The following is a 17,219-nucleotide window of genomic DNA, read 5'->3' as shown; positions in this document are numbered from 1 at the left end:
AGGAAACCTGGTACCCATTCATCCTCATCTGGCTCCACCCAAAAACTCTGTGAAGTGACCCCAAAGTAGCGAATGGGAAGTGATTAAAGGAGAAAGGTCTGAGTCATAACCATTCCTCCCTTCTTTATGCCTCAGCCACCCTCTGGTCATCCCAACCATCCCAGAATCGGGAGAGATGCCTCCCTCCATCTCTCACATGGGTATCTGCAAAGCCCCCCACTGGTGTCCCTGTGTTTATTCTCACCACCTCCTCACAATCCACGTTCTATAACAACCATAGGGATCTTTTAAAAACATAAATCAGATCATGTCATTCCTCTGCTCAAAACCATCAATGGCTTCTCATCACACTTAGAATAAAAGCCAAACTCCTTCCACGTTCTACTAGGCCCTCCCGCATCGTCTGATCTCTGCCAGTCTCTTCTATCTCATCCCCCAACATTCCTCTCTCACTAATTCCCCTGAAGCCACACCAACCTTCTTTCTTCCCTTCAAACATTCCAGGCTCATCCTGCTTCAGAGCCTTTGCACAGCTATTCTCTGTACTCCTCCTCCAGACCTTCTCATAGCTGGCGCCTATTCAAAATTCAGGTCTCAGCTCAGGAGGCCTTTCCTCATACCTAAAAGTTATGACAGCTGTTTTATTTTCTTCACTTTACAGATAACTGCCTAATCCCCTCTTGTCTATCTGTTTATTTTCCATCTCTTTCACTGTCAACCCCAAAAGAACAGCAACTTGGACTGTCTTAGTGATGCTGTGACCCCAGTACGTGGAATAGTGACTGGGACACTGCAGGTGCTCAATAAATACTTTTTTTTTTCATTTTTTAAAAATTAGAGCAGTTGTAGGTTTACAGAAAATTCATGCAGGAAACAAAGTTCCTATATACCCCTTCTCACATGCATAGCTTCTCCTATTATTAACATTTTGCATTAGTTTCTGATGAAACAATATTATTACAATTACACTATTAACTATAGCCCATAGTTCACATTAGAGTGCACTCTTTGTGTTGTAGGCTCTACGGGTTTTTTTTTTTTTCAATATATTTTGAATGAATGAATGTGAGACAGAACACAACTAAAGACTCAGCTGTGCCACTAATCATGAGCTATGTGACTACGAGTGGGTCCCTCCCTGTCTCTGGGCCTCAGTCTCTGTAAATGAAATGATGGGATTGGTCTGGATATTACCTGAGAGCCCCACTGATTCTGAAATGCTGCTTCAGAGATTCCAAAAAGAGACTCTCACTGAGCTGCATTACCCAGGAACTCTGGAGACAGTTCAGCAATGACCACATACTAAGGACAGTTCCATGGGAATCCCAGTCTGACAACTCCCTAGGTGTTTTGCTTACCAATTAGATACACTTGTTCCTCTTCCCTGGAATCTGTCTCTTGCAGATCATGTAGAAATCTGCTGTTCACCTTGATGATATCATCAATGTTTGAGAACAGGATGTCCAGATCTTCCTGTGGTAGCTGGAAGGAACAAAGTAGCCATGGGTGGTCACCGGGAATTCACTAGAGTGACTTTATTTGCAGACTTCAGCGAGTGGCCCAGAATATTCACATCATTGGGGTCCCATCACTTTGGGGAAGACTGAGTGTTCCAATGGAATGTTTCAAGTGATTTTGAATTTTTACAAATTAGGTATATTCATTATTCTACAAGAGATGGACTGTTCAGCGTGAGGTTTTATCCTAAATCTGATGCAAACCACCATTTTCCTTCTTTCAGTTTCCCCATCTGTCAAGTGGAGATGGGAGTTGGATTCTTTCCAGCTCTAGCATACTTGACACCTAGTGTCATCACCTCGTGATGCAGTCTAGGCTCCAAGCCCTATTAACTGGGCAAGACAACTGCTAAAAAAGATGCAGGAAAAGAGATGGAAACAGCCAAAATGTCCGTCAACAGACGAGTGGCTAAACAAACTGTGGTATATACATACGATGGAATATTATGCAGCTTTAAGACAGGATAAACTTATGAAGCATGTAATAACATGGATGGACCTAGAGAACATTATGCTGAGTGAGTCTAGCCAAAAACTAAAGGACAAATACTGTATGGTCCCACTGATGTGAACCGACATTCGAGAATAAACTTGGAATATGTCATTGGTAACAGAGTCCAGCAGGAGTTAGAAACAGGTTAAGATAATGGGTAATTGGAGCTGAAGGGATACAGACTGTGCAACAGGACTAGATACAAAAACTCAAAAATGGACAGCACAATAATACCTAATTGTAAAGTAATCATGTTAAAACACTGAATGAAGCTGCATCTGAGCTATAGTTTTTTTTTTGTCTGTTTGTCTTTTTTTTTCTTTTTCCTTTTCTTTTTTTTTACTATTATTATTATTTTTTTTCTCTATATTAACATTCTATATCTTTTTCTGTTGTTTTGCTAGTTCTTTTCCTAAATCGATGCAAATGTACTAAGAAAGGATGATCATGCACCTATGTGATGATGTTAAGAATTACTGATTGCATATGTAGAATGGAATGATTTCTAAATGTTGGGTTAATTTCTTTTTTTTTCTTTAATTAATAAAAAAAAAAAAAGATGCAGGACATCTGCTGTCATGGGCAGAGAAGGATGCCCTGCATGCTGATCTCGTTGAAAAAGCTAGCATCAAACAATGTCTAGAATATACTCCTACTCTTTAGAAATAAACATCAATATATATTTGTTTGTTTAATGCTAGGGAGAAAAATCCTAATTTCTGGAGGGGGGGAACGAGAGGACTTTGACTTTTCATGTTATCTACTTTAGGATTCCATTAACTCAAGAAACACTAACTGAAAATCCATTATTCATGTGTCAGGAACTAGGAAACATTGAATTAAACAAAGCCCTCACCCTAGCAGAACTTATATACTAGGGGATACGTGAATCTTTAAATACAGGGCATATGGGTGGGCCATGATGGCTCAGCAGGCAGAGTTCTCGCCTGCCATGCCCAGGTTCGATTCCTGGTGCCTGCCCATGCAAAAAATAAATAAATAAATAAGTAAATAAATAAATACAGGGCATATACTATTTCTAAAATTAGGGGAAAAAATGTAGAAAAAAAAAAGAATACAAAAAAGTTATCCTAATACTAGGACAACTTCTCTAGGTCACCACGCCCAATTGAGACAATGAGAATGTGGGTCAATTTAAGCAATCTGTTCTAAACTTGCCAAAAGGCTATCTTATCCATCATCTCACTTAATTCTCCACGGTGATTATTCCTGTCCTCACACAGCAGGTGAATAAACTATGGCCCCAAACAGTTAAAGGCCTTGCTGAAAGTTACATGACCAAAAACTGGAAGTACTGAGGCTTAAATTCAGGTCTGTCAGCTTCACATTCACCTTGCCTTCCCTGCATCAAGCCTGTCCCTGGAGGATGTGAGGTCTCAGAAGCGGGGACCCAGGACTGTCCCTGCCAAAACTGGCAGCACGTGGCCCCGCCCACGTACCTGCTGGAGGCGGCTCCGGATGTCAGAAGCACAGAGCTGCAGCGTGTGCACGTAGGAGCCCTCAGTGTCCACCAGCTCCCTGACCGCCAGCCTCTGATGGAGGGACTGTTTGTTCTGGGAGACTGGGCGTTCCCTGTCAGGACTTCCAGTCCTTGAGGTTGGCTCATCAGCCCCACCATCGGCCATGGCAGCAGGTCCTAGGAAAACCAAAAACTCTGTTTCAGAGTGCTCTACAGAGACATGCTCGCTCTAATCCAAAGACAAGTATTCTCAAATGGCCTGACAATACCTCTAGCTGCACACAAAGTCAAGATGAACTATTCATTAGCATCTGCAGGGAGTATCTGAACAGTCTTAAAAGGTAGAAAATAGCTCAGGTAATTGCCAACATTTTTTTTCTTTTTTTTTTATTAATTAAAAAAAATTAACAACAAACAAAACAATAAGATATCATTCCATTCTACATATATAACCAGTAATTCTTAATATCATCACATAGTTGCTGTATTAGTTAGGGTTCTCTAGAGAAACAGAATCAACAGAGAACACTTGCAAATATAAAATTTATAAAAGTGTCTCACGTGACCGTAGGAATGCAGAGTCCAAAATCCGCAGGGCAGGCTGCGAAGCCGATGACTCCAATGGATGGCCTGGATGAACTCCACAGGAGAGGCTCACCAGCCAAAGCAGGAATGGAACCTGTCTCCTCTGAGTCCTCCTTAAAAGGCTTCCCATGATTGGATTTAGCATCACTAATTGCAGAAGACACTCCCCTTTGGCTGATTACAAATGGAATCAGCTGTGGATGTAGCTGACATGATCATGACCTAATCCTATGAAATGTCCTCATTGCAACAGACAGGCCAGCGCTTGCCCAATCAGATGAGCAGGTACCACAACTTGGCCAAGTTGACACCTGTCCCTAACCATGACAGTTGCATATTCATCATTTCTTAGAACATTTGCATCAATTTAGAAAAAGAAATAAAAAGACAACAGAAAAAGAAAACGATAACAGAGAAAAAAAAGATTATACATACCATACCCCTTACCCCTCGCTTTCATTTACCACTAGCATTTCAAACTAAACTTATTTTAATGTTTGTTCCCCCTATTGCTTATTTTTTTCCATATGTTCTACTCTTTTGTTGATATGGTAGATAAAAGGAGCATCAGACATAAGGTTTTCACATTCACAGAGTCTCATTGTGAAAGCTATATCATTGTTCAATCATCATCAAGAAACATGGCTACTGGAACACAGCTCTACATTTTCAGGCAGTTCCCTCCAGCCTCTCCACTACATCTTGAACAACAAGGTGATATCTATTTAATGCGTAAGAATAACCACCAGGATAACCTCTCCACTCTGTTTGGAATCTCTCAGCCATTGACACTTTGTCTCATTTCACTCTTCCCCCTTTTGGTCGAGAAGGTTTTCTCAATCCCTTGATGTTAATTCTCAGCTCATTCTAGGGTTTTTCTCAGTCCCTTGATGCTGAGTGTCAGCTCATTCCAGGATCTCTGTCCCACGTTGCCAGGAAGGTCCACACCCCTGGGAGTCATGTCCCACGCAGAGAGGGGGAGGGTAGTGAGACTGCTTGTCATAATTGCCAACATTTTTAATTCATTTCCCAGGATTCGGGCACTGTGCTAGCCTGGCTTTTCTTCTCTTTCCCCCAGCACCCTTGGCTCTTGAGCCAGATTTCTCTATCCGGTTTGGCTGGGTTTCTCTCACCCTTCTACTCCCTCTTTTTCCCAGTGGTTCCCTTCTTTTCACCTCCACTACCCCGTTCGTGCCACATGACCTATCTTGGGCTAATTCAAGGCCCCCTGGATCACCTTTCTGAATTTGAACACTTCTCCCTCCTGCTACCCAGTTCTGCCCATTCATCCTGGACATTCTTCCAGTCTAAACTTCCTGAAACAAAGCTTGTGATCCTGTGATTCCCTGCTGTGAGACCTCTGAAACCTCCCTGCTGCTCTGTGGTCCAGCGCTAAGCTTTTTCCTCTTCACAGATATCATATTCCAGCAAGAGTTGTGTGCTTTTCTCCATCCACACACCGTCATTTCCTGCCTCTGTGCTTTTGTCCCTGCTGTACTCCCCCTTCCACGTCCCTAGCCTTCGACATTCAGCTTCTCTAATGCCTTTCCTGCCCCTCCCAGCCAGAAGTGTTCTTCTTCTTGGAAACTCTCATAACCCCTTTATCTCTAAATTTTAAAACTACAAGAGCCCTACTGCTTGGTTTCCCTCAGTGGTGACATCTGCAAAACTAACTGCAATATCACAGCCAGGATATTAACAGGTACAGAACATTCCCATCACCACAAAATAGCTTTAATGTTGTTACCCTTTTATAATCACACTCTCTTCCCCCCAACCCCTCCTCAAGTCTTGGCAACCAAGACCAAATGCTTTCCACTTTTACAATTTTGCTATTTCAAGAATATTATATAAATGGAATCATATACTATGTAGCCTTCTGGGATTGGCTTTTTATTCACTCAACACATGCAGATTCATCTGAATTGCTGCAGGCAGTGACAGTTTGTTCCTTTTTGTTACTGAGTATCAGAGATATTTGGTTTAAAAAAAAAAACAAAACCTGAAGCAATTATGGCAAAATTAAAATGAAACAGATCTGGATGGTAAGTACACCAGTACATCTTGCATTATTCTTTACTCTTTCTGAATAATTAAAATATTTTATAATATTTAAAGTGGTAGGCATCACATTCAAACATGTAATAGGGGTATTTATCTATGCCTTATCTTCCCAGCTGGACACTAAGCTCTTGGAGGCAAGATGAGTGCCTGTTCATCTGGTGCCCTCCTTCACGCCTTACAATATGACAGTTAATATGTATTTGCTAAATAAGTGGTTCTTTGGGATGTATTAGTAACAGCTAAAGTTTCTGTCCTGGGCCATGAGCATTGACCTCTGAGTCAGATAACATACGTAAATGGAGTGTTTTAGAGGGCAAGGTTGTTCAGAAGGCAAAGGACCCAGAAAGGGCTGGAATGATCTGCCAGGTGCCCAGCTCTGTCCCAGCTCCCGTGCACAGCCTCTGGGCTGCTGATCTGTCTCTGGCTGAAATCATAGGCATTTACTGCCTTGCCCACTGTGTCTCCAGAAAAATTCCAGCAGAATTTCAGAAGAGCTATTCAGGTCATTCTTCAGAACTGCTGCTAAATAAACTAAAGCATAGGTAATACTTTACAGAAGACTGCCAGATATTTAAAATAGCACTAATTTGCACATAAACGCATCTTAGGTTAATTTCAATCTAGATTGCCAAGCAGACCAGGTAAAACCTCTTGGTAGCAACATTTTGCGAGCCTTTAGTTTACAGTCTAGGTAACTGAAGAAAACACACATTTACTTCTTTAAAAACATTCTGCAGTAAAAAGGAATGAAGCACTGATACAAGCTACATCATGGATGAACCTTGAAAATATTACGCTAACGAAAGAAAGGCAATCACATAGGACCACAGATTGTATGAGTGCATTCAGATGAAATACTTGGGACAGGCAAATCGATAGACATAAAGGAAATAGATTAGTCGTTACCAGGAGCTGAGAATATAAGAGAATTGGGAAATGAGGGAAGGGTTTTGGATAAAGGCCTTATTTTTGAGGTGATAAAAATATTCTAAAATTAACTGTGGTAATTGGTGTACAACTCTGTGAATATACTAAAAACCACTGAATTGTACACTTTAAATGGGTGAATAATACAGTTTGTGGATTATAACTCTATAATGAGTATTATATAATACCAAACACTGATATGTGGAGAAACTGGATTTCTCACACATTGCTGGTGGGGATGTAAAACAGTGCATCCACTCTGGAAAACGTTGCAGCAGTTTCTTAAAAAAACTAAATATACACTTACCTTATGACCCAGCAACGGCAGCCCTGTGCATCTATCCGGAGAAAGAAAGCTTATACCCCCACAAGAAGCTGTACATACATGTTTCTAGCAGCTTTATTTGTAAGAACCAAAAACCAGAAACAACCAAAACATCCTAAACAAACTTTGATACATCCATACCATGGGATATTAGGAATAAAAAGGAATGGACTTTTGATACAAGGCAACAACTTGGATGGCTCTTGAGAGAATTATGCTGCATGAAAAAGCCAATCTCAAAAGGTCACATACCATATGATCCATTTATACAACATTCTTGAAATGACAAGTCAGAGAACAGATTAGTGGTTGCCAGGGGTTCGGGGTACTATTGGGAAGTGAGTTTGATGGTAAAAGGTGACACAAGGTAGATGCGTGTGGGATGGAATAATTCTGCATCTGGACTGGGGTTGTTTACTTCTTTAAAAACATTATATAGTATTCAGCAATAAAAAGGAATGAAGCACTGATACAAGCTACAACATGGATGAACCTTGAAAATATAATGCTAATGAAAGAACTGGAGTTCTGCATCTGGACTGGGGTTGGATTGTGGTTACCCAAATCAACACATGACGAAATAGCAGAGAACCACCACACCCTTTATACCAGTGTCAATGTCCTGGTTTGACACATATTTAAATAAGATACAGCCACTGGGGGAACCTGGGTGAAGGGTACACATATCTCTGTAGTATTCTTGCAACTTTCTGTAGATCTATACTTATTTCAAAATGAAAAGTTGCAAACAAACAATTGTTATATAGTTTAAGTTATACATTACCTTTGTGACACTCTCAGTACAAATGCAGGTTAGAAGTCTGGGAGAGCAGGCTGGGTGCCCTTCTCCCATTTCCTGACCTGGTCTGATAAGGAGACTTATCTCAGAAAGCACACTTGGGAGAATGAGGCTTTCATTAAGGTAAGTCAGGTGCCAACCAGAACTGGAAAAAGAATCTGCACAGTCCAGTCCTAAGAGCTCTTTGATGCCATGTGACCCGAAATTAAGAACGAAAATCAGTCTGGCACATCTTACTCAAATGCCTGTTGAGTGTGCTGCAGTTGATGCCTCTACCTCAGCTGCTGCTTCTGACTCTACCATAGGGTAAAACTGGGTTAATTCTATATACTCTTCTCCTGTGTCCACACTAGCACGGGGGGATTTGGGTGTTTATGCATTAATTCAACAGATATTGGAGCAGCTACCACATGCCAGAAATTTTGCTGGGTTTTGGGAAAATGGCTCCACAATAAGGATGGTGCATTTAAAATATCTGATTATTTGTTCCAAGTTTCATATCATTAAAAACATAGAAACTAAAAATGTTAAGGACATACTGATTAATTCATTCCTGCTAAGACAGAAAAAGTAACAAGAGGAAATAATACTCTGAATCTAATTCTGACCAACCAGAAGAACTGAATGGAGAAATGGAAGTAAGAAGATCCCTAGGAGAGGTCATGAGAAAGTTCAGAAGGCAAATGTGCTTACAGGTAAAGTTGAGCATCCCTCAGCAATCCACCCAAGGCATTAGAAGGGGACAAATTTAAACATTAAAGGGGAGAGGAGGGAAGAAGACTTCTTTTCTGAGATACTAGGTATGAGGGTTCATGGAAGGCTGTCAAAGCTGAAGTACAGTAACAAAGAAACTGTTCAAGAAGAAACACTTAAGTGATAAGAGTGGCCACGGAAGGACCCTGGCTGACGAACCTGGTATATAAAGATAAATGCAAAAATCAGAAGTGAGGGGCTTGTACAAAGTGCTTTTGGAACTCTAAAATCCAGAAAGAGCTGGAATTAACAAATTTAAGAATAACTTCCACCCCCCTTGTTTCAATTTGCTAAAGCTGCCAGAATGCAATATACCAGGAACAGGTTGGCTTTTACAATGGGGATGTGTTAGTTTACAAATTTACAGTTCTAAGACCATGAATACATCCCAATTAAGGCATCAAGGGAAGATAGCTTCTCTGAAGAAAGGCTACTGGTATTCGGGGTTCCTCTGTAATGTGGGAAGGCAAGTGCCCAGCATCTGTTGGTCCCTTTTTGTTGCTGAGCTCTCTCCAAACATCTCTGGATGTTTCTCTCTCTGAGCTTTTTTCCTGCCCTTTATCCTTCCATAAAGTACTCTAGTGAAGCAGAAAGACCCACCTTGAATTGGGTGGGTCACATCTCAATGGAAACAACTTAATCAAAAGGTCCCACCCACAATAGTTCTGTACCCACAAGAATGGATTAAAAGAACATAGCCCATTCTGGGATATATAACAGCTTCAAATCAGCACACCGCTATCCCCACTATACCTGCCAAGTCTATTTTAATAGTTATGTTCAGAGAATATCAGAGACAGACCCACTCTTTGATGGCTTTGTTTTCCTCTTCTTGACTACAAGAGGTACTAAAAAGATTAGGAGCCCAGGCTCTGGAGCCAGAAAATTTGGAGCCAGACTTCAAATTTTGATTCTGCAACCAGCTGGCTAGCTTTCCTAGGATAATCACACAACTTTTCTTTTGAGTTGTTGTAAGATTTAATGGGGCAGGTAACAGTGGCTCAGTGGCAGAATTCTTGCCTGCTATGTCAGAGACCCGGGTTTGATAACTGGTGCCTGCCTATGCAAAAAAAAAAAAAAAAAAAATTAATGAAATAATCCACATAAAATGCTTAACATAGAGCCTGGCACATGGTGGACTCTCAATAATATAGTAGCTATTGTTTTTGTTTCTATTATTGGTAGGCATTGCCATTGATCAGACAATGAAGAAATTGTCTCCGTATACTCGATAGATTTAGATGTACCCAAGCATATCAAACAAATAATGAAAAAAGCTATTCCTAATGGTAATGATGATAAGCAAAAGAGCTGTGCACCAGAGCCTCCCTGAGAATGTAGCTAACACTGAAGTGTATTATCTAGTGTCTAATTTAATCAGGCAAATAGTATATGCTCAATTAATGAATAAATGACGTAGATGAACACTGGCAGAATAATGTTCAAATTGCCAATAACGGGGCAGGATACAGTGGCTCACCAGGCAGAGTTCTCGCCTGCCATGCCAGAGACCCGGGTTCGATTCCCGGTGCCCGCTCATGTGAAAAAAAAAAATCAAATCGCCAATAACATTGTTATAAGTGGAATGAGACTAATATGATTACACACAACTTGGGTTCTTCTTGAAAGTCACCAAAAGTTGGAGGTAGGGTAAGGGATAGCTACTCCCCCACAACCTCAGTTCCAGATTATAATGAAACAAGTCTCTGATCAAATTCTGCCACACATATAGTCATTTCTTAAACTTGTTAGCAAACAGTTCATACAATCAGTTCATTAAGCTTGAGGAAATCTCAGCTCTCTATCTTTGTAGGGGCTCTAACCACAGTTGGCATGAAAGTCCCACTCAAGACAGGCCTAACAATATTCCCAAAGTAGCACTTTGTACCCTTACATGCAACCAGAGTGCTTTAAACTAATGGCTGCTCACACAAACATCAAACCTTAGGGAACTAGGTATTTCTAAGGGGCACAGTTTATAGGGCTTGCTAGATTCTCATATTCCATTCACAGAAGGATCAAGGTTACCTCTAAACTATTTTTGTTAATCCATATCTTGAATACAACTAATTTCATTACTGAAATTCATTTCTCATATCTATTGTTCTGATTAATAATCCTCTAATTTTATCAGTGAAAACCCACTTATCACATTCATCATGCTAATGATAAAAGCTTCTAATGTGTATTGTAAAAGAAGGCAAAAGAAGCTTCTGTATGTGGTCTCTCTTTAAGCCAACTCACTACTCTCCCCCCTATGTAAGACATGACTTCCAGGGGTGTAAATCTCCCTGGCAATGTGGGACAGAAGTCCTGGGATTTGCCAGGACCCACCATTCTGGAATTGAGAAAGCCTTCTTGACCAAAAGGGGGTAGAGAGAAATGAGACAAAATAAAGTTTCAGTGGCTGAGAGATTTCAAACAGAATCAAGAGGTTATCCTGGAGGTTATTCTTATGCATTATATAGATATCCTTTTTTAGTTTATGGTGTATTGGGAGAGGTTAGAAGATAGGACCTCAAACTGTGTTCCAGTAGCCTTGATTCTTGAAGATGGTTGAATAACCATAATACTGTTGCAGTGTGACCGTATGATTATGAAAACCTTGTGTCTGATGCTCCTTTTATCCAGGGTATGGACAGATGAGTAAAAAAAATTATATAAGGATAAAAATAAATAAATAGTAGGAGGGATAAACGGTAAAAAATTGAGTAGATTGAAATACTAGTGGTCAATGAAAGAGAGGGATAAGGGGTAAGGGATGTATGAGTTTTTTCTTTTTATTTCTTTTTCTGGAGTGATGCAAATGTTCTAAAAATAATCATGGTGATAAATATACAACCATGTGATGATATTGTGAGCCACGGATTGTATACTATGAATAGACTGTATATGTGTGAAGATTTCTCAATAAATGTTGCTTTTTTTTTTTTTAAAGAAGGAACTTCTATAGCAGTAGCCTCTGGAATGGATCTTTTTTGATAACCTAGTGGCTGCTTAGTTGGCAGTGTGTCCCTCCCTGGGTGTAAGTTTTGGATAAGGGCAACTACCTGCCTGGGAAACACTGCTTAAGACAATATATACACTCGTATGTATTTATACTGCCATCTGTGCTGACGTGTTTTAAAGCAAATTACAAGTAGCATAAGAAAGCTATTATGAGAAATAGCAGTGAGATTTAATGACAATGTCAGGTTCCCAAACACGTGAGGGGGTTGTTAAGTCTAACATTAAAATTTAACAAACACAAAGTCCTGTGCTCAAAGATGACACTATGAAAAAGCATTCCCAAGCTGTCTCCTTAACTGTATGTACTTAAGCAAGTCACTTGACCTTGATGGGCCTCACTTTCCTCACCTTTAAAATGACCATACGATGAATAAGGAAACTTCTATCTCTGACATTCCTTAAAGCCACAGTTCCAACAAGTCAGCACTGAGATTTGGTACCAAAGAAGTTACAACCATCTTAGGGAACATCATAATTTTTTTTTTGCAGGGGAGGGGCATCATGAGTGTGCTTTTTAAAAAACAGCTTTACTGAGGTCTAACTGATACACAATAAACTGCACGTATTTAAAGTGTTTAATCTGTTAAGTCTTGACATAAGTATAAACCTGTGAAACTATCACCACAACCAAGACATACACATATTCATCACCCCAAAGTGCCCTTGAACCCTTTTGTAATCGAGTCCTTTTGCCTCTCCCCACTACTTCCCCATCCCCAGGCATTCACTGATCTGATTTCTGTCACTTGAACTTAGTTATCATTTTCTTGAATTTTATATAAATGGAATTATACAGTACGTACTCTTTTTGTCTGACTTCTTTCATTCAGCATTATTATTTTGAGATCCATCCATTTTATACCATGTAAAAATAGTTCATTACTTTTTATTGCTGAGTAGTATTCCATTTATTTATCCATTCACTGGATAAACAACCAGTTGTTTGCAATTTGGAGCCATTACAAATAAAGCTGCTGTGTACAATTCATGTGCAAGTCTTTGTAAAAACATATGCTTTTATTTCTCTTGGGTAAACGCCTAAGAGTAGAATGGCTGGATCACATGGTAGGTGCATATTCAACTTTCAAAGGAACAGCCAAACTGTTTTTTAAAATAGTTGCACCATTTAACCTTCCTACCAGCAGTGTATAAGAACTCCAGTTCCAATGCAAAGGTTCTAAAAAATAATCACAGTGATGAATATACTACCATGTGATGATATTGTGAACCACTTATTGTACACCATACACAGAATGTTTATATGTTAAAGAATGTTCATGTTTATATGTTGCTTTGGTTTAATAATAAAACATAAATTAAAAAAAAAAAGAAATAAGAGTCCCAGTTCCTCCATGTCCTCATCAACACTTGGTATGGTCAGTCTTTTTATTTGCAGCCATTCCAATAGGTATGAGGTGGTATCTCATAGTTTTAATTTGCATTTCTCTAATGATTTACGATCTTCAGCATCTTTTCATGTACTTATTTGCCATCTTTTTGAACATCAGGTTTTTTAAATTAATTTAAATTATATGAGGCACTTACTCATTATGTAACAAGACAAAAAAATAAAAAAAAGTATAAAGAAAAAGTTCAATGTCACCCACCACCAATTTCACAAACATACGCTCCAAAACACACACATATAACTAGAGTTTATGGTGCATAAGAATCACGAGAAGCAGTTACGCATATAAATTCTTGGCCCTGCTCTGGAAGATTCTGATTCAGTAGGTCAGGGGTGAGGCATCTTGAAACCCCCTAACTATGTGGTTCTAATGCAAGTGGTCTGCAGGTCAATCCTTGAGAAATTCTGCTCTTCATTTTGTCCTGCTAAGGAATGGCTGAAGGAATGAAAGTGGTTTCAAAGGGAAAAGCACATGGCAGGGTTCACTGTCTGCCTTCAAAGAGGAAGGGCCTCTGCCTGAGAGATGCATGCTCTACATCGTCCTATGCAGCACCAGAAGTTTGGAATTATAAGGTCAAATTAGAAAAAAACTTTCAACACACGCTTGTTCACCCAAAGGAAAAACCCTCTTTTTAAAACACAAGGAGAAGGATGTAATCCACCAGACAGACAGCGTGTGCCTTCACTGAAATTAAATAGCAGCTGTTTGCCCTAAGTCATTTTTCCCTGGCTCTATTTACAAGGCCTAAAAAGGTAGAAAAAGGAGCACAGGACTTTTTAAGAACAGTTCTTTTTATAGATAAAGGGGCCTGCCCAGGCGTTGTCCTGACAATCGCAAAAAGTTCTTAAGCCTGTCAAACAAACAGTAGCCTTTAAGCAGTCAAGGTCGACAAATGCCATTTTGCTTCAGTTTCCAAAGACAACCCCCTCGTTAATTAAATAAAAAGCCATTTATTCGATGTGAAGCAGAATCAACAAAGGCACTGTTTACCAGTGATCCGCCAATCCAAGGGGATGTGAGCCAAATGCCAGCAACTCCTGTACCCTGGCAGAAACTGAGCTGGGCCTCCACTGCCTAGCAGAATTGGGTGTTGGACAGGTCTTGCTTTATCTTCCCTTCTTTCCTCTCATTTAAAAACAAACTACACACAGGAGATGATTCCCAGGGATGAGTCTGGCCCTAGCACCTGGGATCAACAATGCCATCTTGACCAAAAGGGGGAAAAGAAGTGTAAGAAATAAGGTTATCAGTGGCTGAGAGAGTTCAAATAGAGTCGAGAGGCTACTCATTCATGAAAGTTTCAGTTAAACATTGCTACCTATCATAACTTGCCAAGCCCCAACCCAAACCATTCCTGCCAACCCTAAAGAACATGTAGGGCAATATATAAGATTCTACAAAGGTTCCAAGCGCTAGGATGACTTTCCAGAAACCTATAACTTCCAGATGGGTCCCTGGGCCAGATAAGTCCTGAAACCTAGAGGGGCCAGCCTCTCCACAACATCAGCTTAGTTTCATCTCCCTACCCCATATTATTGACAGCACCTTTCAACATGAAAAAGTTAGAATGTCCATGGCCCAAATACCCCTAAAGAATGGGAGAAAGATCAAAGTTGATGGTGGAGTTATACAGAGAAGTTACGGCTTAACAAACAAGTATGATTGCTGAATCATTATATTGATATATCTTTTAGTCTCCAGTATCTTAGAGCAGCTAGAAGTGAAAACCTAAAACTGTGGAATTGTAACTCATATCGAACTCTGAAATTTGTTCTACAACTAACTGTTTCATTGTGCTTTGAAATGCATTGCTTTTTTGTACATGTTATTTTTAACACACAAAAAAAGTTGATTGTGATGAAAAAAAAATATTTATTCTTTCTAGCCTCCAATGTTCTGGAGCACCTAGAAGGAAAAATCTGAGATGATGGTCTATAGCCCATGAGAAACTCTGGGATCTGTCCTGTAACTACTTGTTGAAGAGTGCTTTGAAAATTATTGCTTTTTTCTTTGCTTTGTATATATATATATATATATATATATATATATATATATATATATATATACTATATATATATATATAGTATACAATAAAAAAAGTTAAAACATAAAAATAAAAAAACAGGTCAAAAACAGGTGCCAATTATCACCATTAGCACAAGTATATAAATTCTTATTACTGCAAAAAATAACAATTTTAGTTATTTTTCTAAATTTGTATTTGATGCCTTTGAAATCTACCCTTCAGCAAGTGTTATATGTCTTTCATTCTGGAAATATACTCTGTCATGATTTGGCATACAATAAAACAAGCTATATATTTTTGCTGTGAAGGAAAATAAATAAATAAAAATAAAAACAAAGTACACAGGTGCTGGCCCCATTTGAAAGAGGCAAGTGAGGCAAATTCCAACAAGGAATGTTTTTTTTGTTTGTTTGTTTGTTTTTAACATGGGCAGGCACCGGCCCTGTTGGAATGTTTTAATAGTTCCGAGTTTAAGCACTTGACTCAAGGTCAAGTACTGTACATTATGTACAGTACATTACTGCACCATATTTAGTTTATTGTCACCAAGATAAGAGCTATGTTTGTTACTTATAACAGGTGTGGATTTCATATTTCCATGTTTATAATTTTTTTTAATTATTAAAATTATATTTAAATGCAGCCCAATTTTTTCCAGTTCATCACCCTTTCCTAATTAGCACAGCAGTGCCTGACTGCTGATTAGCACTTTTACTGAGCATCTACTATATGTCAGGCACCAGGCTTTCTATTTCATTCTGACAATAACCTGAAGGATAAAGAAGACAATCGTATCTCCATTTTACACATTAAAAACCTTGGAGAGACCTTGGAGAGGTTAACAATTTGCCCAAAATTGCCCAGCAAGAAAGGGTAGTGAGGCTGCTGTCTGGATTCACAGCTGCTCCTTCACCAGCTGCCTCCTTCAAAGGAGAAAACAAACTGCTCTGAAACCACCCAACCTGAGGGCCAGCAATCAGTCCTTCCCTACACAAAGAATTCTTGAAGTCAAATCTGAACAAGGTTATGTGTGAACAACTCTGAAGGGCATGGACCCAGATTTCTAAGGGGCCAGTCACCCAACGAAGGTTAAGACCCCAGGGCCTCAGAGCCAGGCTGTCATCTTCTCCATTCCCCTGGAGGTTTACTGCATGCATGGAGCACAGTAGAGGGAGGCGAACATTCTGGCTTCTAGTTCCGGCTTTGGCAGTAAGTTTTTGAGGGCCTTTGGCCAAGTCACCTCACATTATGGATCACAGATTTCTGTTCTCTTTTACCCTGGCCTTGAATTCATAATTACATATTTTCCTTGGACAAGGATTCTTTTCCATCATTTGGATTTTTCCATTGTTTTAACGCATGCATTCTTATCTAAAAACAAAACAAACAAACAAACAAAAACCCACCCCATATCCTGTATGGAAGCAGGCGGAGATAAACAGATACAAAGGAAAACAATTCTTTCTAGTCCAGCTAACTTCCCTGGGCCTCAGTTTCCCACTTGTAAAAGGATTCGGCTGGGTCACATGAGTCGGTTCATTGCATTCCCTAAGGCGCAACATACAAAGCTGGCCATCAAGCCAGCCAGACCGACCCGGGAGTCCTCCTGCGCTCACCGGGTCCTGCCTTTCTCTCCGCCACCTCCTTTTTCTGCTGTGACCAGCAGCTGTTTCTCCGCACTCCACCCCGACTCACTCAGCCGGACCCCATTCCCCGGGGCTGACTCACCGCGCGCGCAAGGTGCAGGCGCTCACGTACAGCTCTCGGTACCCTGCCGCTCTGCTCCTGGGGCTCCCGGGCCTCCTGGCGACTGTGCCCAGCGAGGGCGTGGG

General features: G+C 40.0%; 1 protein-coding gene across 4 annotated transcripts in view; it reads right to left on the bottom strand.

Moving 5' to 3' along the window:
* Positions 1 to 17,219, bottom strand: part of ARHGEF37 (Rho guanine nucleotide exchange factor 37) — a 91,242-nt gene extending 74,023 nt beyond the window's left edge. The window contains exons 1-3 of one of the 4 annotated variants that reach the window (XM_077137387.1): positions 17,116 to 17,219; positions 3,471 to 3,667; positions 1,359 to 1,482 (exon numbers count right to left, since the gene is read on the bottom strand). In XM_077137387.1, coding sequence (XP_076993502.1) covers positions 1,359 to 1,482; positions 3,471 to 3,656 — 310 coding nt within the window. In that variant the 5' untranslated portion in view covers positions 3,657 to 3,667; positions 17,116 to 17,219. The other 3 variants (XM_077137389.1, XM_077137388.1, XM_077137386.1) reach the window with 3 other exon arrangements.

Source organism: Tamandua tetradactyla, chromosome 20, assembly GCF_023851605.1.
Source record: "Tamandua tetradactyla isolate mTamTet1 chromosome 20, mTamTet1.pri, whole genome shotgun sequence".
In the NCBI taxonomy this organism is placed as follows: domain Eukaryota; kingdom Metazoa; phylum Chordata; class Mammalia; order Pilosa; family Myrmecophagidae; genus Tamandua; species Tamandua tetradactyla.
This window is presented reverse-complemented; position numbering and strand designations above follow the sequence as displayed.